The 27426-nt window shown below is 51.6% G+C and overlaps 2 protein-coding genes and 1 long non-coding RNA gene across 5 annotated transcripts in view; 1 reads left to right on the top strand and 2 right to left on the bottom strand.

Moving 5' to 3' along the window:
- Positions 1-2771: 2771 nt before the first annotated feature.
- Positions 2772-6506, bottom strand: LOC118926040 (uncharacterized). 2 transcript variants are annotated; one of them, XR_005030291.2, is made up of 3 exons: positions 5833-6506; positions 5100-5180; positions 2772-3612 (listed from the first exon to the last, which is right to left on the bottom strand). It is a non-coding gene; the product is annotated as an uncharacterized LOC118926040 (long non-coding RNA). The 2 variants fall into 2 exon arrangements; XR_008999394.1 differs by lacking the exon at positions 5833-6506 and adding an exon at positions 5329-5436.
- The window catches only part of VASH2 (vasohibin 2), a 31253-nt gene continuing 8108 nt past the window's right edge, over positions 4282-27426 (top strand). Inside the window, exons 1-7 of one of the 2 annotated variants that reach the window (XM_036912508.2) lie at positions 4282-4506; positions 5133-5577; positions 13454-13542; positions 15642-15698; positions 16187-16261; positions 22264-22645; positions 23820-23935. In XM_036912508.2, the coding sequence (XP_036768403.1) occupies positions 5302-5577; positions 13454-13542; positions 15642-15698; positions 16187-16261; positions 22264-22645; positions 23820-23935 (995 nt within the window). In that variant the 5' untranslated portion in view covers positions 4282-4506; positions 5133-5301. Of the gene's footprint in view, positions 4507-4869; positions 4914-5132; positions 5578-13453; positions 13543-15641; positions 15699-16186; positions 16262-22263; positions 22646-23819; positions 23936-27426 lie in introns of those variants that run through there. The other variant, XM_057507980.1, reaches the window with a different exon arrangement.
- Positions 25806-27426, bottom strand: part of ANGEL2 (angel homolog 2) — a 31048-nt gene continuing 29427 nt past the window's right edge. Inside the window, exon 9 of the mRNA XM_036912498.2 lies at positions 25806-26597. Coding sequence (XP_036768393.1) covers positions 26545-26597 — 53 coding nt within the window. The 3' untranslated portion in view covers positions 25806-26544. The remainder of the gene's footprint in view (positions 26598-27426) is intronic.

Raw genomic sequence — 27426 nt, 5'->3', positions numbered from 1 at the left:
TGGTGAGCACGTCTACCTTGCCCTTTATGGTAAAGTGCTCCCATCTGGCCTCTGCAGTTCTGCGATTTTTGTCAGCTTTACTGACAATAGGGAGCTTAGTTACACAGCACCCTTTGTCCTGCCATCAACCCTGGACTACAAGCATAACCACTGCCAACTGCTCAAAAGGCCCTATTAGTGTGTTGATGCTTTAGTGAAGGGAGTGTACTCTGGGCTGGCCCAGGGAACTCGTCAGTTGGTGGGTTCTTGAGCCATAAATAATAAACCCTTCTAACATTCCCACTTCCCTGAGTCTGCTGACACCTTCCTCAACACTACACAAGAAAGTCTGGCTTTTCCACTTGGCTTATTATAGAGCCACTGTTGAGACTCAGTTTCAAAGAGCCATCCCAGCAAACTATTAGGACAAGTTCCATGCATCCTTGATAAAACATTAAATCCTGAGTTCTGTATGAGTAACCCCAAATCAGTGAATTCTCCCCATTGAGCTTTCTGCTTCCCCACTACTGCCAAGAAAAATACCTTCAAGATCCACTGCCACATACATTTCCACACTTGGTGCCAGTACCCATTAGCCAAGTCCTACAATATCTTTGGCAGGTATGCTTTCTCCCCCTGGAACAGGGCTTTTTCTTCCCAGGGGGGCTGTACTATGATTTGATCTGGGGATTGATGGAGGCAACAGTGGTGAGGCCAGGGCTTGAGAACAAGCCACGGAGAAAGGAGTTTTTGAACTGGAGCATCACAGGAGATTTGAAGGGTCAAGATGCTCATCCACTGCGACATTCCTATTCCACGTCTCAGGGTTCCCACTCTTTCCCTATCAGGACCCTGACTTTGACATGGAAGCCTGTGAAGCCCACGTGCTTTCATCCATTGCAGTTCTGCCACCTTGTGATCAGGTCCTGGTCTTGATTTTAAGAGTCTATCATATGGTTGCAGGAAAGAAGAGCATCCCTTCAAGTTGCCAAGGAGGCTCTAGCTTTCAGAGCACCCTGTGAGTTGGTCGTTAACTTCTCTGAGCCTGCCATTTTCTGTCTCCAAGGTCTCCAATACTTTATAATTATCATTTCCAAACTGATTGAGTGCCACAGCTACTTGATCTCCCAATGTCTTGCTCTCCAACCAACTCACCCTACGCTTGATTGAAAGCTGTGGTGCTGTCGCATGTCAGAGTCATTAGCTTCCTTTGTATTGCCAGCAAAGGAGCCCACTGACTCCAGACAGGTGAGCAACATAACCCCAAATCTATCCTGAGGATTTGCTTTCTAGTTCCATTTGTGGGACCAGTTGTCTTAGTTCAGTTTCCTTAGAAAGCAGAATCTGGAGCAAAGATTAAATCTGACTGAGAAGGCAGCGAGAGAGAGAGAAAAGGGGAAAAAGGTAGGCGAGGATGAAAAACAGCGCACAGTGGTGTGCTGCCATGTGGGTACCTGCTTCACGACCAGCTGCGAAGGGCCGTGGCTAGTGACTCAGTAGGCACATCGGCTCAGCCGTGCAGGACATCTCCAGACAGCCTGTATTGGAAAATCATGCCTTGAAACAGTCCATAGGAGGGAGGAACCTCCCATCGCCTATCTCTCTCATTTATCAAATGAATTAATTCCCTGGGATGTATCATCTAGCCCCTCTGATGGCTGCTTAGAAGCCACATTCTGCAGCATGGCATTTTGTTTGAGTTCCAAAATATTGGAGGAGTCAGACTCCAGACATGTGGCTGGCCAGCCTGGCTGTGCAGCAGCCCCCAAGAGGGCAAGTGATCCGTCAGTCCCAGGTGGCTGGACCGCACAGACGGGGTTGGCTGCAGGGGGAGCTGTGGAGCCAGGAGAAAGGCCAGGTCTAGCAAACACGAGGATGCACAGAAGATGTGTCTGATACATCCATTAACAGGCTAGTGACATCAACAAGTGATGGGGCTAAAAATAGGACCCATAAGGGTCTGATTTAGTCTTAGTTATCTCTGAGACCCCAACAGCTGGCAGTTGACTAATGAGATACTGTTGAAACCCAATTTTTCCTGTCCAAACCTTCCACAGAGACGGGTCTCTGCTAAACCAGTTGTTATGCCAATGAATGGAAGTGCCCATGTTCTCAGAGGCTGAATATTTAGTCATCGTGTGTCCCTGTTCAAATCACAAGTTGGCTTTGTCCTACTGTGTGCATACATGGCTGTGTCACTCTTACTAACTACTTGAACTTTCAAAACCCATAATCTGTCTGGCCTGGCTTCAGTGTTAAGTAATACAAAATACCAAGGACATGAAGAATGGAGCTAGCTACTCCGCACAACTAGCACAACTCTCAACTGCAAAAGAATTCTGAACAAAAGGCCCCTCATGCCTCCCAGTCCCTTCACTGGGACAGTGAAATTCACTTCAGAAGCCTTCTTACCACCTCTTTGGAAAAGTAGACAAATCTCACAGCTCTCTTCATCTGCCGTATCCCTTGGCTTCCCACTGCACCCCACTCCCAGGCAAGAAGAGAACAGAAAGTTGGAATACTGGACATGAACAACAAAAGCTTTTCCCCCGACTGTCAGACAGTCTTGAGTAGCCCTCTGGGGTACCTCAGATTTTGATTCGGGTAAAGCAGGATCCAGACCCTGGTTTAATAGGGTAACTGTAGTTGTTTGGACTTGGCTGGAGTGGGGGCACTGGGAACGGATGCCAAGGAAGGTGACACTTGCCAGGCATTCTTCGATGTTCACCAGCTGGTCTGGTCACTTGAGCCTTGAGAGCTCAGTTTTCTCCTGAGGGATTGTGGAGCCAAATTCTCATCCTCTACATTAAGGTTTCCATCCTGAAATTCTGATCTCAGGACTTGAAACTCGGGGCAAGCAAGGAGAAAGGGGCAGATTTGAGAGATGAAGAAAGGAGGGAGGAGGGATGTTTGAGAAAACAGATCATTCATTGAGGCATGTTTTCTTTTAATCAGGAAATGAAAATTGAAGCAATTGTATGGTAAGAGGATTATTTTCTATTTCCTGATTTTTTCAGGTGTACTGTTCTACTTGAATTATTCAATAATTTCCTGAACTGGCCCATTTCTTTTGTCTATACGGACCTAAATTATTATTCTCATTATTGAATCAGTTAAGCCCTAAACATGGGCTCTGCAGTAGTGGAGGACTGCTCCAGAATCCAGGTCTTCTCAGCCAAGTCCTGGCTCTCGGCTGCACTCCAAGGGTCTCTCCTGCCACTGGCCCCTTGCCACACCCTCCAATTCCGTCACAAGCAACTTGTAGGGTTAAGCGTCCAGATACTGATCTGCCATAAGTGGCTCTTTGACGACTGCATTCTTGATTCCAGGTTAACGGCATTGCTACCAGAACTGCTTCACCCTCTCAGAGCTGGTGTGCTGGCTTGGAGTTTAAAGAGAAAAGATATAATGGCTAAGTCCCTAGTGTCCACAAGAGAGAAAGTCAGAGAATCAGAGATCCACAGGGTCAGGACAGACCTTGGAGAGCAAAGGGTCTGCTCTCTTCTCAAGAACAGAACAGGCATGTGGCTTCTCCTGGGTCACACAGCTTAGCCAAGTGACAAATCTGGGCTCAGAGCCAGTCCCCAGGTCAGTAGTCTGATGCTCTTCTCACAGCACCCTGCTCTTCTCTTTCTTTAAAAGAAAAGAAAGGGAAAAAGATGCTTGTAAAGAAAGGTGTCTCACTGCTGAGTATGGAATGACCTCCCTCTTCACCTTGGCTTTGAATGAACTCTCCATCCCTTCCTCTAACTCTGTAGCTGTGTCAGACGTCAGGGCCTGGCTGATGTCCCAGATTTTAGTATTGAATATCAGCTTTTGTTTAAAGGGACATTCTTAATCATGACTAATGTCATAGGGTACATGTCTGTGCCCCCTTGTTAGTTTGCGGGAACTGATAATGGTATGGCATTTTAAAGAAAGGTTGAACTTCGGACCTTCCTGTGAACAGGCCCTGCCTAAGCCATGCATCACTCCCTGCTAGGGGCAGGTGACTGTGTCCAGCCTTCTTCAGGGAATGATGTTCTAACGACAGGCCCTCCTCTACCTCAGGGTCACGTCTTGGGTGGCTCTGCCTCTCTGCCTCCCACAGCTGCAAACCCTTTCAGGCCACGACCCCTGGGAAAACTGGGTCTTAAGTCCCACAGGCAAACGCTCCAGCCCCGCGGGGCTCCCTGCAGGAGGGCGATCGGATTTCGCGTGGCCGCCCAGCTCCCCTACTCCCCTCCCCTCCCGCCCGGGAACCCCGGGAGCCAATCACAACGTCCCGGAGCTCTGGGTTGTAGAGTCCCGAGCCGGAGACCCGCCCCTCTTTGTTGCGGTGGCCAATGGACGCATTCGGAACATCGGCGGCTGCCCGGGTGACTCGGTTATATATCACAGAATAACATTCGAGAATGGGACATGGAATGAGGCGACGGCCACAGCAGCCCCCGCCGCCCCAGGCCCAGCAGGAGCTGCGACAGCAGCAGCCCCCGCCGCCCCCGCCGCCCGGAGAGGCTCCGCAGCCATGAGGCCGACCGGCCCGAGGTAGGGTCCGGGAGCTGCTACGCGCCCTCCCCGCGCCCCGCCTGCGGCCGGTCCCCGTGGGTGCCTGGCGCTGGAACTCCGGGAAGGGGGCGGGTGGAGCTATTTCCGCTGGAGCCTGGGTCCTGGGGACGCCCCCTCGCCCACCCGCGTCCGGGAGGGCTTTTTGCACGAAACCGGGCCGCCTTTGCAAGCCGAGGCTGCTGCTGCGCCCTCGCGCCAGCCCCGGGCGCTCACGTGCCGGCACGCTCTCGGCTCGGCGCGGCGCTCGGCCACATCTGGCCACCAAGGAATGTGTGTAGCCTCGCGGAGACCGCCCGTTCCTTCACGCTGCACGAGCTGTCTTTCTTGTCCCAGCCCGGCCCACTCCGCATCCTCCACTCTCTTTGTATTTCCCTCCCGGTGTTTAGGTGTGTGTGAAGGTTTGGGGCAAAATTCGAGGCGCCTTTCTAGATAATTGCAGGGCTAGAGGCTCGTACTCAATTCCATGAGATCTTTGCGCGCTCTTGGGGAGCGGGGTGTGACGTGGGGACACTCCGAGGCCCCACTGCCCGTGGACGCGGTCCCCGCCTCGGTGCCTCTGGCTGTCCACTTACCTGTGATGTGTGCTGTGTCTCCACTGATTTCAGGCCCGGCCCATAAGCGGAGCTCCAGCAGCCGCTCCCCTTTTGCGCGTCCTGCGGCAGCGAGAGGCATGGAGAAGGCCGCCCCCGTGGGGCGCTGATCCCCGCGCCGCCCGCCGCCGCCGCGACCCCCGCCCCAGCCCTCGCCCCCGCCCCGCCCCGCCCCGGCCCCGCCATGACCGGCTCGGCTGCTGACACTCACCGCTGCCCCCACCCCAAAGGCGCCAAAGTCACCCGCTCCCGGAGCAGCCACGCGCGGCCCGTGAGCCTCGCCACCAGCGGGGGCTCAGAGGAGGAGGACAAAGACGGCGGGGTGCTATTTCACGTTAACAAGAGTGGCTTCCCCATCGACAGCCACACCTGGGAGCGCATGTGGATGCACGTGGCCAAGGTGCACCCCAAGGGGGGAGAAATGGTGGGTGCCATCAGGAATGCCGCCTTTTTGGCAAAGGTCAGTGCTTCGAAGGAGAAGGGTGGGGAGGGCAGTGATGGAACATTTCAGCCTGTACACAGGGAACAGAGGCAGTTTCCATTTTCCTGGTCCTGCTGCAAACTCCCTTCCCCTCCTCATTCTTCGCCCCAACCCCCACCTCTGACTTGATTGAGATGCTTGTCTTGGAAGCCCTGGAAATGGGGGAAGGAGAGGCAGGGGGCGTGCTGTCCTGGGACTGGATGGTCAGGCTGTGCTAAGGTGTCTTTGACTCACCAGCCAAACTCCGTCACACACCCCCAAGTACATCCTCCCTCAGGAAAAAGCTGTAGCCGCCAGGTAGAGTCAGGGACGCCAGGAATGCTTATTCCCCCCAGGGATCCCGCTCTGCTTTCCCTCTCTGGAGTCTCTCGGTCCTCCCCTGTCCCTCCCTGGCGAATGATTTATTAGACTGTGAATGAATATGCTATCAACCAGTCAGAATTCCCAGCGTGAATCATCTCTAGACTTTCTGCCAATTTTTTTTTTTTTTTAATGACAGTGACTTTCACCTCTGAAACTTGCAAAACAGTGAACTCTGTCCCAGCTTATCTGGGCTCCAGGAAAAAGAAGAGTTTTTGGCTATGATTTAGAAGGGACTTTCCTGTACACATGATGAATTAGTCTCACTGGACAGAGAAAGAGGCCCAGGAGAGACACTCGTTCTACCTTGGAGAGGAGCCAGTTAACCAATTGGGTTTGGTGGCCAAGGCTATCGTTAGTAAAATGTGCAGTGGTTGCCATATGAAACATCAAACTGCAGACAGAGAAATGCTGTGTTGCCTGGTAGTTATAGCATGGCAGATGGTTCCCCCTGCGTCCTGGGGTCACTGGTATGGCTGAGAAAATTCCTAGGCAGGTCCAGGAATGCCAGACCTGAGATCTGGAAGGTCATCTGACTGAGTCCCCAACCTGGAGCATCTGGTGACCTGAGCATGTGAGCCTTGAGGGAAGTGGCAGAGCCCATAGCTTCCTGCCACAGTCAGTTACGGTGTTTCATCACCAGCAGGTCAGGGAGAGCTTCATTGTGTCCAGTGAGGCTCTTGCCCGCCTTCGTGGCAGCCATAATTACCCTTGCTGAGTTCTCCCGTATGCGAACACCACCGGTCTTGGTTTGTGCATCTGACTTCACTTAACTGAGCTTTTCTTCACTTAAGAAAGGAGCTGGGAGCCCTTAAGCCTGCAAGAGAGAAGGTCACAGGGAACAGAGGCCTGTTCCTACTGCCCCATCCTGCCTCCCTAATCCAGCCCCCATAGCACCGACCCTGGCTTTGTCCTTCCCCTGACCTTGTGTGTAGGGACTCCCCTTTCTCTCTGGGAACCAGGGAACATTTGTTGGTGGGGACCAGTTGCAGTACGTCTGCCTCTTTCTGAAGACCTCCTGGGAATGGTGGGCTCGTTGTCTCACCGGGCAGCTGGCCCTGGTCTGGGCAGATGTGGACAGAAATCCCCCCTTTTCACCGACAGTCCCGTGTCACCACTGATGCCTGCGTTGCCCTTTGAATTGGCAGCACACATCGATTTCCTTGGCTCGTCATAGCTCCCTTGAATGCTCCACCACGGTGCTCCTGGGGTAAGGGAGGGACTTGGGGTCCAAGTCAGGGGACTGGATTCTAGTTCTGGTTATGCTGCTTCACACTCTATGGCCCAGGTCACTCAGTTAAAAAAAAATATCTCTGGCCTTAGTTTTCTCTTCTGTAGAATGGGAGTAGACTAGATTTCATGTACAGTTCATTCCAGCTCTTAAACCCCATGGTGGTGGAATCCACGAGTCTCCAGCTCTCTAACGCTGCTGGGGGGAGGCGCTGGATGGCAAGCCGTCGGAGCTGTGACTTGTCCTGTTGCACCTTCTTTTAGTTTCTCTGTCCATTGTTTGCTCCTTCCCCTTTTCTTATGTGTCATCGTTCCCAAAGCACTCTTCTCATCCTCTTTCTAGGACGACTGCTAGTGTGTCATCAGTCAGTCCTCTAAAACAAACACATGAAACACAATGTTCTAAATGTTGTCTGAAAAATCTAGAATACATCACTTCCCGAGACCTGCCCGATACCCCTGATACTTCCTTATTGTGCCTGAATGCTGTGTTCTTTACAACAGAGTGTTACTTTTTTTTTTAAAAATATTTCAACCACATCATATTGTACTTTCGCAGTAACCCGAAGGTCCCATGAGAATGCCTGGCCAAGCCAGGACAACCCCAGACCCAAAGGGGGCCTTCGTATTTTGAACTTAAAGAATTTAACTTTGCGCTGTTCCATTGTGCTATACTGGCTGGTTCTCCATCCCCAGCGCCATCCTGGCATCCCCCCTCTCCTGGGTCCCAGCATTCCCCAAACTCTGACCCCCAACTTAGCCTGAGATGGGGATGGCTTCAAAAGCTCCTGTTTTGAGCCCACTCTTTTCTGATTCAGGGGCTTTTCTTGCACTCAGCTTGACTGAGACTTTTTCCTTGGGGCCAAGTCCATTTCTCCTTTAAGCAACTCACTGTCTTGCTGAGAACTTTGTACAGAAGAAGGGTGGCTAGAAGGTGGGGGGTACAAGGGTTGGAGAGTTTCAGAGACAATAACCTTTTCGGGCAATTGCATGTGGACTAAGAAGCAAAAGAAGTGGACAGGGGAAGATGTCAGAGGCCTAAGAGGAGGACTGAAGGACACTTCCTTTGACTATAGGACATTCTGTCCAAAGGTCTAAGTACTCCCACCTGCAGATGCTCACCTCCTCTGCCATCCTTCTCCTAAATTCGTGGCTGCAGGCCTCTCCCCTGGGGGTTATTGGGGCCTAGGTGAAGTCAAAGTTTTTCCAGGATAGTGCCAGAAAGCAGCATGAGGGTTGGAGGGTACTAGAGGATGGGAAAGGAGACGCAGGGAGAGTGGCTGGTCCAGAAAAAGCAGCTGAATGTCCCTGGAAGCCGCTCTTCCTGCTTCTTGACTGGCTGGCGCTGGACTTGCCTAGGGGCTGACTGCTAGGACGGATTCAGCAGAAAACAGTAATCTGTTTCTTTCACACCCCGTGTTTTTGTGCCTTGTTCTCAGGTTGATTCCAAATTGGGAAACAATTCACATTCAGAGGACTCAGCTTTGCCTGGTGAAGTGTGGGGGTGAATAAGCACTGTGGGTGACACTGCGCAGTCTGGGTTCCACTCCTGCCCCCTGGCTCATGCGGGCAGCTCACTCCTGCCTCTGTCCAGGATTCTGAACCATCGTCTGTCCTTCCTGCTTGGCCCAAGGTTGGGACCCCTGGACCTTCATACCAAGCTGCCAACAGTAGGTCCCCAGCTGATGGAAGGCCTGGAGTCCACCCTGGGCTCTGCAGTGATGGTCAGTGCTTCCCCAAGTTGTCAGAGAAGATTCTTCTGCATGGTGCCTGCACAGTGTGCTTTTCAGGGCAGGGGCCACAAAAGGCTTTGCTTTCTCCTTGTTCATTCTTGCTAAAGATTCCTGGTGCTTGGGGTTCTCACTGCAGCTCTGGCTCCTTTTCAGGCATCTTCCTTCTTTCCTACATGGCGACGTGACCACACACCTATGTCTGTCCACATAGCGTCTTACCTTCTGCTGACAGGTAATCGCGTTCGGCAAGAATGCAGTGAGAGCAAGCCTGTCCACAAAGTCTTGCTTGTGGCTGGTTTCGTGATTCTCGAACAGCCATCTCCTCTTCAGCCCACTCCCTCCTCCTACCCAGACCATAGGCACAGTGCTGGTGTGGAGAGGGTGGTTTTGATCTGTTCTCTCTGCCGGGCAGCAGCTTCAGGGGCTGGATGCAGGCTGTGGGAGGCAGGAACCTTGAGGGAAAGGACCATGGAAAAATCTAGGCTGGAGTGTCAGGTGAAATAAAGCAGGAAAAGAATATGAGAAGGGACTCTCAGGACCCAGTAGGGAGGAGAAAAAAGAGTGTGCTGTGGGCTTTTCAAGAAAGGTTACACCATTTGTGTTCTCAGCATCCTTGCCAGTGTTGAGTATCCACATTTCAGGATATTTCTGCTCATCGAAGAGGTGAAAAATGACATTATGCAGCACCTTAATTTGCATTTCTTAAATTAGTGAACTTGAACACTTTTTTCCAAATATTTATTCACTGTTTGCATTTCTAATGTTGTGATTTGTCTTTTCATGGCCATTTTTAAACTTGTGGTAAAATATACATAACATATAGTTTGCCATTTTAACCATTTTTAAATGTACCGTTCTGTGCACTAAGTATATTTACATGTTTGTACAACATCACCACCTTCCATCTCCAGAACTTTCTCCTTTTCCCCAACTGAAACTTTGTGCCCATTAAGCATTAGTTCCTCATTCCTCCCTCCCCTCAGTCCCTGGCAACAGCCCTTCTGCTTTCTGTCCCAATGAATTGGACTACTCTCAGAACTTCTACGGCGGTCTCCCCTTATCCCCAGTTCAAGTGGCCCTCAGTCAACCGCAGTCCAGAAGCAGATGACCATCCTCCTGGGGTATCATTAGAAGGTCAATAGTAACCTAACACTACCCTACAGTGCCCACACTGTCCACTTCCCTTACCTCATCACGTTGGTCCTTCACCATCTCACATCATCACAAGAGGAAGAAGGGTGGCTACAGTACAGTAAGATATTTTAGGAGTGAGGGACCACATTCACAGAACTTGTATTACAATATTTATTATAATTGCTCTATTTTATTATTAGTTATTGTTAAGCTTTCACGATGCCTAAATTGTAAATTAAAATCTTATCATAGGTATATCTGTATAGGAAACAGCATAGTGTTTATATAGGGTTCAGTACAATCTGTGGTTTCAGGCTTCCACTGGGGGTCTTGGAACTTATCCCCCTTGGATTAGGGGGACTCCTGTGTAAGAGGAATCATGTAATATTTGTCCTCTTGTGACTCGCTGATTTCACTTAGCACAGTGTCTTTAAGGTTCATCCGTGTTATAGCATGTGACAGAATGTCCTTTTAAGGCTAAAGAATATTTCATTGTGTGTGTACATCATATATATATGTTATTTACGATATATATACATACTACATTTTGTCTGTCCGTCCATCTGTTGTTGATGGACACTTGGTTGCTCCCACCTTTGGGGGCCTTAATTTTTTCATTGAGGACTTAAGAGTCTTCATATCGCTTTGTATGGGCTCTTCGTGGCTATGAACTCATTGCCGTTACGTGTCTCCAGGGGAAGTGGATGTTCTCATCCCCTTAGGATGAGACGGCCCTGTCATGATACTCCTGTTTGGGTGTCCAGGGACTCAGGCCCTGCTGATTCTGTTTTCCAGTTTCAGAAAAGTGAAGACCCCGGAGAACACATTGTTGAGGAATGAGAATAGCATAGTTAACCTTTAAAGCACTGAGTGCCAAGCTCCAAGTTGCCTGCCTTACACATTAGGTCATATAATCCTCACAACCAGAGCAGGAGATTGGAAGTAGGTGATATTCCCTTGTTTCATCAGGAAGGAAATAGAGGCCCACAGAGGCCATGAAGCTTCCCCAGGGTCCACAGCAAGGAGGTGACAGAGCCGGGACTCGAACCTTGTGTGTGGGTCTCCTGGTTACACGCCATCCACGTCCTGTAGGGCTTTGGCTGCCCGAGGCGCTGGCTGGGAGCTGAGCCCCACCGCAGCCCCCCGCCAGCTGTCCCAGACATCAGGGCGAGTTGTGGTGGGATGACATCATCCCCCCTGCTCCCCGGCTGGGGTTTGGGGAATGTGGCTCCAGCACTCTCTCAGCCAGGGCTGAAGTAACCAGGCAGCTGTTTTTGAAAGCCCTTGAGCACCCCTGGGCCCTTATTCTGGGGAGCAGCTGCTGCCTGAATCCCCCCCGTCATCCGGCTCTTGTGGACTCTCTTGGGCTGGAGGAGGTGACATGGTGGTCGGTTCCCAGAGCCGACTCTGAACCAAGTCACTGGCGATCGCAGGGCCCTGGCTAAGGGACGCCCCCCGGGGGCCCTGTAGGTGGCTGGTGATTCTTTGGGGCTTTTCTCTTGCTTACCAGCCTTTCTGTTAAGTAGGTACAAACAGCACCATCTGTGCCTTACTCGTGTGGCTTCCTTCCTCCCTTCCTTTGCCCCTGTGCTCCTTCCCGCTTCGCACCTGGCCTAGAGCTGGGACTTGGGAGGTGCTGAACAAGTGCCGTTCCCTTCTCCCCTGCACTCCTCACTTCTCCGTGAGATCCCTAGCACATTCCCACACAGAGTTCCACGTGTGGATACATCAGGGGATGTGACCGCAAAAAGCAAAGCCAAACTTGACACTTCCTAGGGTTTGTTAGGACAAAACACAAGGGCGCTTTATTTTGACTCCGGGAGAGGGAAGGGTCCTGTCAGCAAATGCTCAGATTGGAACATGTTGCTCCCATAAGTGACTCTCCAAGATGGGAATGTGGTTTGAGTTGATCTGTTGTAAACAAAATAGAGTTTGCAGAACAGCTGTGCCTGTGTGCAGATTCGCACGCACGCGGCACCTCGGCTGTGAAGTAGGACGCGGGACTGGTTTCCTGCGGGGGGGGGGGGGGCAGTTGCTGTCAAGTAGGAAGTTTCAGAGCCAGGAGAGAATGGAGGCACAGAGAGGAAAAGAAGGGCAAGCACATTTAAGTTAATGCAGCGAAGGTGTGGAAGTCTGCCAGCACCTCCGCCTCAGGCCCGGGGCTCCCACCAGCTGCCCTGTGGGCCGAGCCTCAGGAGCTGGGAGAGGACCGGGGTCTGTCCATTGGCTGCGTCCGGCTCTGCTGCCCAGCGCTGGCCCCGTCTTCACCAGCACCTTCACCTCCCAGCAGTTCAGCTCTAAATCCCCACAGCCTTGCTCCCCCCGGCTCTCCCTGAGGATGGATCTAATCTGCCCTGCGGCCCTCTCTGTTCCTCCCTAAGCAGCTTAAGCCTGGGGCAGCCTCCTCTCCTTGCTGGGGGCCACCTCTGCTTGCTGGGAGCCGCTCTGGAACCCACATGGGCCGAGTGTCTCTGTCACCAATGGCCCCTCCTCACTGGAGAGGCCAAGAGGAAGAGACTGGGAAACATGAAGGGGGAACAAAGGTGTCCCTTGCTTCCCAGGAGTGACTGCATGGGAAGCCCCTGTGGGTCCTGCTCTTGACCCCGTGGACAGGGCTGCTCAGAGCTGAGTGTATCTTAGCTCTGAATTCCTGGGAAGACATTTGCCTCCCCCTTTCCAGCCCCAGCCTGCTGTGTTCCCTTCTCTTTGCCTTCTCATCCATTCAGTTGTAGACACTTGGTAACTGTGGGCCAAGAGGCAGACTAGGAAATGAAGGAGAGACTGGGTGGCTGTGCTGGGTGACAGGGTAAGTGGGCACATGAGTCAGAGGACCAACACCTGCCTGGGACTCTTCCGGGCAAGAAGGGAGCCTTCCCTAACCTGCTAAGGCAGGGCTCTGGGGATGGGAAGGGATACAGCAGGCTGGACAGGGGTGGTACTGAGGAGAACCGCACCAGAGGCCCTGCAGCATCTATTCAGGGCAGCATTCATGGGTGCCCTGGATTCACACCAGCCACATATTAGCAATAATGTGAGGGTTCGTGGTGGCCCTCTGACCATCCTGGGCCATGCTCAGTGGGGACTCTGCAGGGCCCGGTCCTTGTTCTCTGGGAGGTGCTGAGGCTCCTGTGGGGAGGCAGGCTGTGCTCACGCACAGCATGCAGAGGGCCATGGAGAGCTGCTGGGACCCCAGGAGGAGAGTGTACAGAGGGGGTGCAGAGAGGGAGAGCCTCAGCAAGGGGCTGGCTGGTCCTGGAGGCACCACTTGAGCAGGTGACCATGCCAGGGTGGCCTCTGCCCTTGGGAGCAGCTCCGGTGTCTCAGCCCTGTGCCTGCCTCTGGGCACTGGGACCCAGAGCGTGTCCTTGATAAAAAGTTCTGTCTCTGCTTCTCTGCAGCCTACAATACCCCAGGTTCCAAACTACAGGCTTTCAATGACGATTCCAGACTGGCTCCAGGCAATCCAGAACTACATGAAGACGCTACAGTATCCTTCCAACCGGGTCTGAGCAGGCCCAGCAGGGGATGGGGGTGGCCGTTGTAGGTCTGGGGGCACGTCTGTCCCCAGCTGGTCAGAGAATGCTAAGGTTGGCGAGGCCAGGCCTGGAGGGACGCGCCTCGTGAGAGTGCAGGAGTGGCAACAGAGGGTGTACGTGCAGTCCTCAGAGCCTCGTCCCTTAGGGCAGGGTGCGGCCAGGGCTGCAGAAGCAGAGGCAGCCGTGTGCCCTCTGGCTTCCTTCCACCTTCCCCTCGTCCGCCGCCGCCACCATCTTTGCTTTTCTCCTCTCTTTCTCTGTCTTTCCCCCTTCTCTCCTTGTCTTCTGTTCCTTTTCTCTCCTCTCTCAATTTTTGCCTTCCTCCCGATCACCCATCGTCTATAGGAGGCCCCCCTCCCACTGCCTCTGGCCCCCCAGGTGACCGAGACTAGTGTCCTTGTTCTGCTCCACCTGAGCCAGGGGGCTCTTGGGCAGGGGCCCTCCCCCGCCCCAACTTCAAAGAAAAGCCAAGAGGCCCTGGGTCCAGGCCGGGTTCAGACCAGCCGGACTGGGGTCCTTTTCTTCTCCAGGGTCTTCAGGCTGTTTGCAGTTGGGAGATCTGCTCTGAGGGCGCGCGTGAGCAACAGCGTAGGAACACGAGCAGAGGCGGATGGTCCCCTTGCTACCGCTGGTATTTTACCAGCCATCGAAGTCCGAGGGGAGCTGGGCTGACAGAAGTGTGGGAGATGGACAGGCCGTTTGCCCAAACAAGTCCGTGAGCCTCTCAGAGCCAAGCCAGCATCAGACTCCCTCCTGCGGCAGCTGCCACCACCCTGGCCCCCAGCACATTGTCCAGGAGGTCAAGCCTCTGCTGACCTCTGTCCTTCCTCCCTAGAGACCTAGAACTTAGCAGAAAGGACTGGATGGGGCACTGCACACCTACCCCACATGCTCCTCTCTGTGCTGTAGGCCAGAATCTTTCCTGTGGATTTTTGTGTTGTCCCTGGAAGGGAAGGGTACCACCGGAAGGGAATACACTGATGCTGCTCACGTGGGTAGGCAGAGTACTTGAACAGCCTCTCAGTTCTTTACAGATTATGAACGCCCTTGCATGGCACCTTCCCAGGGGAATCCTGAAATGTTATTGGGGGAGAAGGTAGCACCAGCCTCCAGGGCCAGGTGGACAGGCCACACTGGGTGGCTGTCTGGGGTTGTGCTGATCCCTAAACTGGGACCCCATGTGGGGAGCACCGAGTGGTCCAGAAGCATGAACTCCTGCCAGAGTAGACCTGGACCCCAAGACCTGAGGCTTCCTGGGTGGGACCAGCTCCTCACAGAGCATTCAAGAAGGCGACAGAAATTAGAATGCCTCCTCACTTTGATCTAGGACAACGTCTTCGCAAGCATCATCCTCCAGAGATGAAAGAGGATGAGCCCTGCCAGGAGAGCCCTGGTGGCAGCAAATTTGTGTGGCTTTACTTACCCTTCGCTCGTTCTCCCATAAACCCTGTAGCTCATGCTCAGTCAGCTTCTCACTGTTGCCCTGGGGTAGAGTGGTAGAGTGTGTACTGCCCTACAGCCATCCCTACATCCTTCCATCCAGAACCTTCCATTTCATCCATCTACACACCTGCCCTTCCACCCATCCATCTATCCACCTGCCCTTTTTTATTTCATCCACCCATTTTTCCATCCATCTGTCCACCCAGCCACTCACTCATTTCATAGTATTTGCTCACTGGAATATGTTGGGCTTGTGCCAGGTTTTATGGGTTTTATGGGTGGTATAAAGTTGATAAATACATGGCCCCAACTCTCAAAGAGCCTGTAGTCTAGGAGGTGAATTAAGACATATATTCATTCAATTAGATAGAATACAGAGTAGACTGAAAATAGCTACTACAGAGGCCCAGGTGCTTTGGGCCTAGGTTGGAAACCGGACTTCCAGGGCAGGATGGTGAGGAGTAGGATTCTATTGGCTACCTCTGACTACTGGACACCTTCTGGGAGGCTCCTCATCCCTTTGAGAAGTCAATGCATAGCTTCCTCTGCTGGATTTACTGGGACCTTTGGAGTTTTCTGTCACTTTCCCTTTACATACTTTACACAGATACAATCATACAGGGACCCAGTTCTTTGAAATTAGGAAAATGAGACCATTGAGTGGGTAAGTGGTGCATGATCTGTGCGTGAGGTGACCTGTCTCCTCCCTAAGACCTGCCAACCCCCTCTCCCGCCCTCTGTCCCTGTATCCCAGAGCTTTAATGTCTGTAAGGGGGTGGGGGACGGCTCAGGGCCGGGTTGGAGGTGGGGCTGAGGTCTGGGCCACTCTGACACCTAAGCTGTTTCAGGGAGTTGGGGTGGCCTGTGAAATTTATGTGGCCTCCTTTACTTGCTCCATTGTGATGCTCTTGTCCTGCAGTACTGGGAGGGAACATAGGACTAACTCGTGGCGAGAGGAGTGGAGAACATGGGAGTTTAGTCCTGCTTTGGGTGAGAATATGCTTTGGGACCCTCCTGCAGGCGAGTCCGCCCCTTCCCTCTATAGTCCTGGGTGGTGCTTGATGTGGATGGAGGTGTGCAAGCTGACAGATTGAGAGACCGACTGCCTAATTAAGTAAGTCCTGAGAACCTTTGCTGTGCTTTACCCAACAGGTTGATGGAAACAGCAAAAGAAATGACTCGAGAGTCCTTGCCTATCAAATGCCTTGAAGCTGTCATCCTGGGCATGTATCCTTTAAGTTATGTATGCTTACATTTGCATCGCAGATGGTAGCCTCACTGGGGAGCTGCTTGTGCCTTTAACATCCAAGACCTACAGAGAAGATGCCCATCGTCTCCTCAGAGGAAATCAACCCTCCCTGGTGTTTCTCTTTACCTTTCACCACGTGAAGGTGGACCAAATCAGAGCCTGGCTCCTTGGATCAGTGTAAACTGTGAGCTGAAGCCTGCCTCCGGGCAAGCTCTCAGGCTGCACGCACTAGTCTCAAGGAGATTCTAACTTAGAGAGACTGGAGAGTTGGGTATTGTTATTTTTTGCATGAATCTGGCATTGCAACTGGAAAGATACTCAAGGGGAAATGAAATTACACAACCCCATTCCCAGGGAAAATTCTAAGTGGATTGTGGTGGAGACCAAGAGTGGATTGTAGCGTCCTGACTCTGCAGAACCCAGAGCTGAAGCAGGGGTGTGGTGTGTCTCACACTTTCTGTTCCGTTTTCCACCACACTCCTGGCTCCTCAGCCAGAGAGGAATCTGGTCCAGGAATAACTGTGATGGCACTAACTTACGGTGATGGCTATAGAACATGAGCTGATAGAAGAGCCAAGAAATTCCCAGTCCTTTGGGGTAGATGGCTGGAAGGGACAGTGACCAAGCGAATGTGGTCCCAGGTAAAATCCATTAGGTCCTTGAGTGCTGTGCTGAGAAGTGTGACCTTTTTCCAGAAGGTGGTGGGCAGCCCAGACGACAGCTGTGGCGCAGGCATGACATCATCAGAGGCTCACTTTGGAGGCATGGTTCCAGGACCCTCTGAAGGACTTCCTGGAGGAGGGGAGGCTCAGTTGGCAAAGCCCGTTAGGAGCTGTTATAGGAAGTGCCGATGCTTGGGCCACAGTCCTGGCTGGAGGAATGGACTTGAGCACACAGGTTTAAAAGGTATCAAGACACAGAATTTACAGGACCTGGAGGTCAGCTCGGTGCAGGAGGTGATGGGGACGGAGTCAGTAAATACCAGTTTCTGGATTGGGAGACAGTCTGCAGGATGGGCAGGAGGGATGCGAACAACACAGAAACGAAACACTTTGGCATAATTGAACTAAGACAGTAGCAGTGAAGGTGGAGGGAAGGAGTCGGGAGTGTCACCAGCACCACTGCGGGCTGACGAGATGTGAGGAGTTAGAGGAGGCAGACCCAATTACTTCGCTCTCCTGGCTTGGAAATTGGGTGATTGGTTGCTAATGTCACAGACCAATGGGAAGACTTGAAGGGCAAGATCAGACCGATGGAGAGATGAGGTCAGGTTGGCGTATGTGGAATTGGAGGTGCCTGTGGGAAGTCCCGGTGTGGTGCTGGAAGGGGTCTGCAGTGGGAGTACTAACTTTGGAGCTGTTAGTGTTCAGGGGATGCTCGTTACTGTTCAAGGAGGGACTCAGAAGGAAAGCTAGAGGGGTGCAAGGGAAACCAGAGGGGAAAGACGATGCAGACATCTGCAGAAAGGCAGGTGGCTCAGGATCAGACTGGGGACCAGAGGGCAGGTTAGTCTGGTTTCCTGGGCATTTTGGTGGGAAGGCGAAGGGGGAGGGGAATTTCTGATGCTCTGAGGTCTGCAGAGCACTGGCAGGTCTGATCTGAAACAAGAGTTCCCAGGCCCGGCATTCGAAAGATGGAAACTTGAGCGTTAGTGAGGCCCTTCCTGTCATATCTCCTCCCTGCTCCCTGCAAAGGAGATCAGATGTGTGTGCCGCAGGAGGGCAGGGCAGGGTGGGGGCAGCAGATGGCTCAGGGCCCACCGTTCCCTGGCAGGAGTCAGCCTCAGCTGTTGCACAGAGCCTCCTGCAAGTTTAATGGGGGTGAACAATTGTTGGGGATTTGCTGGTGTTGATCTGTGAGGACGGCACGAGCACAGGCCCTGCCCTGGGTGGACCAGCCACTCTGCTGATGGGGTGTCGGAGTGCGGCAGCACAGAGTCACCCTGCTTTACACAGTGGTCTTGTACACAGTAGTCTTGTCCCTGCACAAGTGTATAAATTCAAGCATTACTTTAGGTTACTGGAAGTACCTTAATTCTTTTGGGGTTGTTGGGGATAGACTGATGCCAGCCTCTGTCCAAATCAGAGGATAATGTGCTCTTGGTTTTCCTTTGTTCTTAGTGGTGTGACATTTCAGAACTGTGCAGGGAAGTGGGGAAAGGTGGGGACATTGGGCTCACCCTGTGGAGCGCAGGGAAATTTGACTCCTGCACACAGACAAGAAATGCAGATCTGAGTCCTAACGGTTACACCATCTTTGCCTTTTCTCTTGCTCCATGTCAGCATCCCTGTGGCCACTTTCCTCTTGAGGATAGTGGAGGACATGACCTGGGTCACCTTCTGTGTCTCCCACTCTGCAGGTCCTCTGTCCATTGGCTTGTCCTTGTTTTCTCTTGTTTGCTGTTAGCCCAGAGGTCAGGGTTCATCTGTGAGGAGCCACTTCTTTGGATTTTGCTTGAGTGTGTGTGCACTTTCATGTGGGTGCAGAGAGATAGACCCATGGTTCCAACATCTTTTCCAAGTCCGGGGAGCTCTTTAGGGGGCCTCTCTGACTCCGGTTGGACTTAATCATGGTTATGAAGTACTGTGGCTTATTGAGGTAACAGGTTTGTCCTTACAGGCAGATGCTGGCATGTGTTCCCAGAGCTTAGGGGACTGCTGCTCCCTCTTCTGGAAAAGCTCAGGCCACTTCCCTGTTGTCCCCCTACTTCCTCGTCCCCTCCCTCTCTGCCCAAGTGCTCCAGGTCCCAAGCTTTACTGATGGCCATAGTAAAGGAACAAGTCCTAGAGATCGGTGGTGGTGACAGGGCAGACGGACAGTCTCTCCTGTCCCCTCCCTTCTCCCTCTTCTCCGTGAGGCTGACTCTACTTGTCCCATGAGATTGACGCTGGCATGGTTATCCGAGGCCTCCGACTGCTCTCCCCGAGGCCGCTGGGCTTGCCTCTCTCAGCTTGCTGCTGTTTATTTCAGTTCCACCGAGTCACAGTTGACATGCAGCACTCTATAGGTTGAAGGTGTATGTACCACTACATTGTACACCCGAAGCCAACATAATAGTCTATCATCTATACTTCAATTAAAAATAAATAAATAAAACTCATTATCTTAAGAAAAAGCTTAAGGTATATAGCATAATGACTTGACATGCATACATTGTGAATGTGGGTATTCAAAAAAATGGTGATAGGATGTTTGTAACTTTACCATTGCAACCATTTTTAAGTGTACAGTTCAGTGGCTTTGAGAACATTCACACTGCTGTGCAGCCATCGCCAGCATCCATCTCCAGATGGCCGGGAGGGCTGTGGAGCCAGTGGGGGAAGTTCTTCTCTGGAAGTCCATTGGGCAGACCGACTTGTAGGGCACACGGCATGATCAGTATGTGATCACACTGTTCCTCAAAAAATTAGTGGCAGAGTTAGCATATGATTCAGCAATTCCACCTCTATATACCCAAAAGAATTAAAAGCAGGAACTTGAACAGATATTTGTAGAGCCACATTCATAGAAGCATTATTCAGAATAACTAAACTTCAAGCCACCCCAGCTGTCCAGCACAGGAGACACTCACTGTAGTGTTTGTTACACTGACTTCCACAGTAAGGAAGGCCTTATTGTAGCAGAGAACTCTCCCCAAAAAGGAAGTACGAGTTTATGTAAGAGGATGCGAAGGATGGGATTTCACTCCCTCACTGCCACTGAATTTCACATGATGAAGTGAAGAGAAAGCAGGTAACCGTTTTTTATAGAAAGGGCGCTCTGGGATTAAGTGGAGCCCAGAGGACAAGGCTGACCTCAGGCAGGTGGGCTGGCTTCTGTCAGCTTCTTTCCTTAAGGGTCCTGGGATTAGTCCCCAGCTAATCCAGTTGTGTGTATCCAGTTACGAGTGCAGGCCTGTTGCTTGTATGGACAGGTCCATCCTTCCAGCAAATGTGAGCCAAGCACCTCCATCTAGGGATTCCAGGATGTCAAACACAACTCCTGCCCTTACAAGGTACAAATAAGCAATCACAAATAAATTGATTTAGCACCAAGTCCTATGGGGTTCTTGTGGGGGATGGAAGGATACTTAATTCACACTGAGGAAGGTGTCACACCTGAGAAGGGACAGGGAATAGTAGTCCATTTCAGTCTGTGTGCAGCCCTTGTAAAGAGTAAGCGCATAGCATCCTACCCTGATGATTCTTAGGAGACCCCAAAGATCTCTGTCAGATTTGAATCCCCCGCACTATAAGGCGATGTGTGAGTGAAGCCATAAAGGGAGATACTACAGTAGGGACATAATGTAGTATAGAGTGTTTAGTGGCATTTTTCTGAGTTTCATAGATTACTCTAGATTACCTTGGACTCCTAGCTTTGTAAAGGTCAGTTAAAAGTCATTAAAATTTTTCAGTTTTATTTGACTTCATACTATGAGAGGATGTATGTGCTGAGGGTGGAGGGTACAGATCTGTGGTTGTTACGGTCTCATGGTGTATCCTCCAAAAATGTCACAGGTCAGCAATAGGTCAGTGTGCTAGCCTAAGGTGTGGGGGACATGACACTGTTCAGAGGGATGATGGGCAGGGCCTAGCTCATGGCAGGACTATGCTAAGGGATTTGGATCAAGCCCTGGACAAGATGAGAGACAATGAAACCTTAAGCAGAGGAGTTGACATGTACCAAATTTTGGCTTAAAAAGATCATTTTTTGTGGGATTCACATATAAATCAAGTATAAAAATCAAATGAATAATCATGTCTGACTTGATTGTTTATAGTTCATGATGTGTAATCAAAACCGAAAGTTTCTGTGATGACTGCCCTTGCACTGTTCACCATGTAAGAACTTGTTTGTTATGCTTCAGAAGATTGGAGACTGTTGAGAATTAGGCTTGGGGTTGATTAATGATTGTGCATTGAGTCCCCTATACAGAATTTTATTGTTGTTAACAACCATTTGATCAATAAATATGAGAGATGCCCTCTCAAAAAAAAAAAAGATCATTTAGGCCACTGTGTAGCAAGTAAACTAGTGGGGGCAAGAAATAGTGAAGACAGACTCTCAGAGTGGCCAGCCTGCGGAAGGCCCCATGAGAAGCACCTGGATTATTAGTCACCTTAGGAACCCTCTGGAGTAGCCAGTGGTTTTCAGCAGAGGAGCAACATCATGAGTTTCTAATAAACACCTCCCATAAAACTGGGTCCTTGGGTCACAGCAGGCTGCCCTGGGACTTGAGGATGGGCTTGAGGATGTGCTGTGTGTTGTCCATCATTCTAGGGGAGCCAATGGGCCAGTTACTTGGAGCTGTACCCGTAGGTTGCTGAGGATTCAATCCAGATGGGCCAGTAAGTGGAGAGAGCCAGGCGTGATGCCCAGTGCTTTGGGAAGGGGAGCCTGGGGGTCAGGTGTGGAAGGCAGCTTTCCATGTGGTTCCCAAGGCTGGGGGCATGGGCATGCTGGGCCAACGGGAGGAGCAAACGAGGTGCAGCTGGGACCCATTTTAATGCCTTTCTGTCCCTGCCCACCCAGATAACCAAGTCTGTTCTGTTTCCTTTCCATCTCCACTGCCTTACTTGATTCTGGTTTTCAGTTCTCTCCTGAACCACTGCAGAGTCCTTCAGTTTCTGGTCCACTGCACATTCTCCAGCTATTCTCTGATTACATAAAAAATACTTTAAGAGCCCATCATCCCCTGCAGAAGACCAAAAGAGGGAAATGTACCTTGTTACTGTTTTGCATTTGTGTAATTACTAAAGAAGATGGCAAGTTTTTCTCTTTGTCCCATATTAATTTGGCTTTGGTATGCACAATATAGTAGGTGTTCAAAGATGTTGAGTGAATTCTTTCTAATAGAATTAGTCTGGAAATGTTAGATGTGGGCCTGCCCAGAGGCAGGGTGATGAACACAGTGGCTATATCGGCCTCATTCCTTCCTGGGAGTCCAAGTTTTGTGAATTTTCAAGGCCTCCTTTCTCTTCCTTGACTCAGATTGTCTAAGATACTTAACCAATGGACAGCCTTCCATCGAGCGATTCCCCATCAGCTTTAAAACCTACTTCTCAGGAAACTACTTTCACCATGTTGTGCTGGGGATTTATTGCAATGGCCGCTATGGCTCGCTGGGCATGAGCCGAAGGGCCGAGCTGATGGACAAGCCGTTGACCTTTCGGACTCTGAGTGACCTCATCTTTGACTTTGAAGACTCCTATAAGAAATACCTGCACACAGTCAAGAAGGTCAAGATTGGGCTGTATGTTTCCCATGAGCCTCACAGCTTCCAGCCCATTGAGTGGAAGCAGTTGGTCCTCAATGTCTCAAAGATGTTGAGGGCAGACATAAGGAAGGAGCTGGAGAAATATGCCAGGGACATGAGAATGAAGGTAGGTCCTGGGAAGGCAAATGAGAGCTCTTCTTTGTCCATCTTTTCTCTCTCCTTGCCTCATGCCCCGTATTTCTGGGACAGTCATAAGTTTCTTGAGGTTATCTAGCTTAGTGGCCACCCAATTAAAACAAATAAGTCACTCATTATTTGGAATGGGCAATTAAAGTCTCTCTTTGCATATGCTATTTTAAAAACCTGAGCTAAAGCCAATTTAGATGTTCTAGTTAAAGCAATGTCTTGGCCGGTAGTTCCTTGATGATGTCAAATCTGAACTGTTAGTCATCTTTTATTAAGTCTCTAGATTTGTTTTCTTTTGTCTTTATAATTGGGTGATCAATCCTCCCAGTTTTTCTGAAACTGAGGGGTTTCCCAGGACATGAAATGTTTAGTACTTAAAGCCAGGAAAGACCTGGGCAAACCAGGGTGAGCAGTCATCCTGCCCTATAATCTATTTCAGAGTCACATTATAGCTCCACTTTGCTGTGTAAGTTGCAGAGCCCTTTGGCATAAAATTCTGACCTGGTATCTCAACAGTAAATGGAGGAGCATGTACTGTGCTGGTTTACATTAACTGTCCTAAACCCTGCTTCCTTCTACCATGTCACTTCCAAGTCCTGCTGTCCTTGTCCCTCCAGGGCTTGTGGAATCACAGAGAAAGCCTGTGTGTACACTAAGGACCGCAGGCAAAAAGAATATGCCGACCTCAGGCTGGTTATGGTTAGCACCTGGGGGCTTGTCACCTTAACTCTCTGGGACCTGGAAGGGAGATTCTTGATAAATTGAAAGCACTCTGTGCATGTGTGTGGGATGGGAGGGTCAGAAGAACAGCAAGCTGCTTTCTGGGGCATCACAGGTGGCACTTTGCTTTCACCGGAGAGAAACTCCTAAGCAACCAACAAAGCCCAGGGGGCTGAGCCCTGGGCTCTGCTCCTCTCTCTGCTGCAGCAAACCGGGCACAGGTTAATCATGTCCCCCTCTGGGAAGTAGTGCCTTTGCTTCTCGCCAGTGCAGAATGAGAGAGGCACATTCTGTAAGTCCTCCTCTGGAAGTCTGCATCTCAGGGCCTTAAACCTGGGGATCATGAGCGGGCTGGGGGCTGGGATGCTGTACTGTCGGGAGATGAGGGCGGGTCCCTTAGGAGCCAGGTGGTAACACACTCGTATCTCCTCCAGATCCTGAAGCCTGCAAGTGCCCACTCCCCAACCCAGGTGAGGAGTCGTGGAAAATCCCTGTCCCCCCGAAGAAGACAGGCAAGCCCCCCAAGGCGGCTCGGCAGGCGAGACAAGTCGTGAGTAGCATTTTCTCTTCCCTAGCTCAAGCCCAACACACACATTCTTGGGGATTGTTGTGGTTCATGGGAACAACGCTGTGCCCTGGCTGTGGCCTTCGAACCAGGCAGAGATCTCCAAGGGGACTGTCTCCTGGGGGAAAGGACCTGCCATGCGCGTTGCCCCCATTGCTTACACTGCCCCTGTCAGCTGGAGACACAGATGGAGGGATAAGCCCCAGATGGTGTGAGATGAAGAGGGGCCTCAAATCCTAGCAGCATGGAAGGAGCCCTGGATTTAGAATTAGGAAACCTGGGTCTGGAGCCAGGTCAGCTACTTATGAGCCCTGTGACCTTGGCATGTCAGGTAACCTTTATAGGCTTAAGTTCTCTCACCCCAAGAATGGGATTGTTAGAATGGATAAACTTTCCTGAAGCCCTGTCTCCCTCTGTGCCCATCAGAAAGTGTGAAATCCCCCCCCCATGGATGATGGCAGCAGAAATACCCACAGGCTCACTCCTTCCTTGGCTGACTTTACCCTCCCCTGTGTTAGCTCTGAGGCTCGTGACTCCATCCCTACTGCTCAGGTCAAAGTGACCCACTTAAGAAATGACAGATTAGAGGTGCTGAGGATGCCCAAAGCAACCTGTGATAATCCACTGGCAAACATTTGGGCCATAATACACTGGAAGAAAATGATACTCTTACTAATAACAGCAGCTGTGTCACCAGGCTGGGGACGGGGTGGCACGGTGTGCAGAGGTCCAGGCTGAGCGCTGGCTCTGCGGCATATTAGCCTTGCAGCTGGGAAAATCCTTCTGGAGGCTTCGTTTCCTCATCTGTCAGCGAGGATCAAGATGCTTCCCCTGCCTATCTCACGAGCTGGTGTAAGGATCAAGCTAGATGTAACGAGCAGTGTGTTAGTGGTGAACTGCTTTTACACAAGCATATTATTGTCATCTCAGTCCTGTAGAGTAAGGAGAGTTTTACAGCTCTTTTCAAATGAAGAAGCCAGAACACAATCTCAGTTTGCTCTCTTGTGTTCAGTGGTATAGCTGGCAGTGATGGAACTGGGGCTAAAGCCCCAGTGCCCTGATCTGGGAAGGTGGCAGGGACGGCAGTGTTGGGTCTGTTTTTGGAGGCACAGGACAGGATCCAGTATTGTCAATTCTGAGGAAGTTTCCCCGTTTGTCCCCATCCCAGTTTGTGCCACCAGTCCCCAGGTTCAGGAGGAGTCCAGGCTTTGAAAGGGGAGGAACGGCCACGTGGGGGGTGCTGGGTGCTCCTGTACCATGAGAAGCTGGAGGTCAGGACGGTTTCAGTGTAGGTTTGTCCCTTTAAGGAGCAGGATGGCTTCAAACCTTTCACACATGGCCTCTGCCATTGCTCCTGTTGCTGATGCTGACCACCACCCTTGACCCTGCCCCTCACCCTCTCTCTTCTCTCTGATTCAAACCTCTATCCACTGCTGTCTCTGAATAAAGTATCAGTTGTCTCGAGGACTATGACATGTCAGCCTTTCCCAGAGGGTCATTCAGCATAGAGTGAGTGACGCAGAAGTAGGAATCTGGTTACTCGAGAAGCAGGGAAGGGAGCCCTTTAATTTGTTATCCTTTCTACCCAAGGAGGGCTGAGCCTTTCCCTGAGGAGCTGCCAAGCTTCTGCAAACACTGAGAAGTCCAAAAGTCCTGCTCTTCCCTCTAGACTCTAGAGCCCGGAGTGGGTGAAAGCCAAGCATTTTGCCGGATGGATTTATGCAAGCGATGGAGCTCTTGGTTTTTAGGGTGATTCCTCTTGGACCCATCTTAGTTGGATCCATGGGAACTTTGTGGTCCAACATGTTAAGTTTTTAACCAGAAAAAGTTACCGTGATTGCCAAGGGATGGTAAAGCTGGGAAGAGCTTAAAAGCTGTGGAGACAAGGGTCAGGATGCTGAGCTAGGCAGTGGGGCAGTTTGAGAGGAGTAGAGGAAGGAGGTGAGCTTGACTGTGGACTGTAGAAGCTGAGGTGCCTCTTAGGCATCCAGGGGAGTGTCCTAGAAGCTACTGGAAATACAGATCTGGAGTTTGAGGAAATGGGGAGTAAAGATAATGATAATAGAGCCATCTACTAGACGTGACCGTTGAAACAATGGCTGGATCAGCTTGTAAGGGAAGAGCAGAGAGAGAGAAGGGAAAGGTCACGGCCTTGAATAGGCCAGAGGAAGAGGGTCCAGAACAGGAGATGGGGAGGGACTAGTCGGAGAGAGAGGAGGACCAGGTGGGTGGAAGGGCATGTGTGTCTGCAGAGGACACTGGGAAGAGGGTAGGAGCAAAGAAAGAGGGGAATGAGGGAGGGCTTAAGGTAGATGAGGAGGCAGAAGTTGATCAATTGTCCATTAAATGGTGAAGGAGGCCGTCATCTGGCCAAAGTGAGCCGAGAGGGTGGCTTGTTAGTGTGGGGAAAGGCTACCCACCCTGAGGATAGGAAGAGAGCGCCTACCACCCGTCCTGAGAGGAGCCCACGGAGGGCTCGGTGCAAAGGAATGCCCTTCCCCTGCGTTTCTGATTGAGCAGAAACGGGCAGGCCCGACTCGGGCTGGTCCGACAAGTCCCTACGTGGTGCGATGCTGCTGGTCTGGGGGCCACATTCAGAGATGCATGGCTTGATCAGTCAGATGCAAGGTCTGACTTGGTGGCTGACCTGAAAAAGTAATAGACGTCAGGTTAAGGGACTGAGTCCGCTGAGAGGGGCCGGTGAGGCCGTGGAGTGTGATTCAGGGGCTCAGCTCTGCTCATCCTGCCTGGGCCTCTGGCTGCTGAGGCTGCTGAGGTGAGGCAGAGGGGGTGACCTTGCCCCAGTTCCCATAGATGGGCCCCACTGAAGTCACTCTGGGAGGGCCCAACTGGTCATTCCCCTGGAGGCCAGATAGGCCAACCCGGCTCTCAGCCATCTCCCAGTCCACCATATCCGAATCATGGCTACTTTGGTGTGCAGCCGAGGCAAGCGCCACGCCTGCTACTGCAGAGGACAGCTGTTAGCCTGCTGCAGTTGTGAGTGCAAAGCCTCCCCAGTGTTGGGGCCCCTCCGGTCCTCTCCCCTCCTGCTCACCTGATGCACGGGGAGTGGGCCTGGGGGTGGGAGAAAGACCAGGGAGAGGGCAGCAGTCCTGGGAGGGGTCAGGAAGGAAGACTGCAGGAAGACGGGCATTCAGTTCCAGCACCCTCCTCCCTCCATGCCCTGAGGTCTCCCAGCCCCCATGAGGTCCTGGAGCACAGAGGTCATGGCTCACGGTCAGCCCTGAGCGCCCCAGACCCATGCCCCTCACCGCAGCCCTTCCCCAGGCAGAGCACTGACTCCCAGGAGTCTTCCTTCCCAGTGGGAGAATTTGGGGATTTTTTTTCCCACAACCAGGGCCAGATGGCCTTGGAAGATTCCGTTTGACTGTAAGAGGGGCTTATGCGGCTTGCAGGTTCCTGCACACGATTTTTTATGAGCAAATCCAGCAAGAACAGGGTTCTTGGTGGTAGAA

Source organism: Manis pentadactyla, chromosome 9 (assembly GCF_030020395.1).
Source record: "Manis pentadactyla isolate mManPen7 chromosome 9, mManPen7.hap1, whole genome shotgun sequence".
NCBI classification, from domain to species: domain Eukaryota; kingdom Metazoa; phylum Chordata; class Mammalia; order Pholidota; family Manidae; genus Manis; species Manis pentadactyla.
The sequence above is the reverse complement of the archived record's forward strand: the minus strand, read 5'-3'. Positions and strand labels throughout refer to the sequence as shown.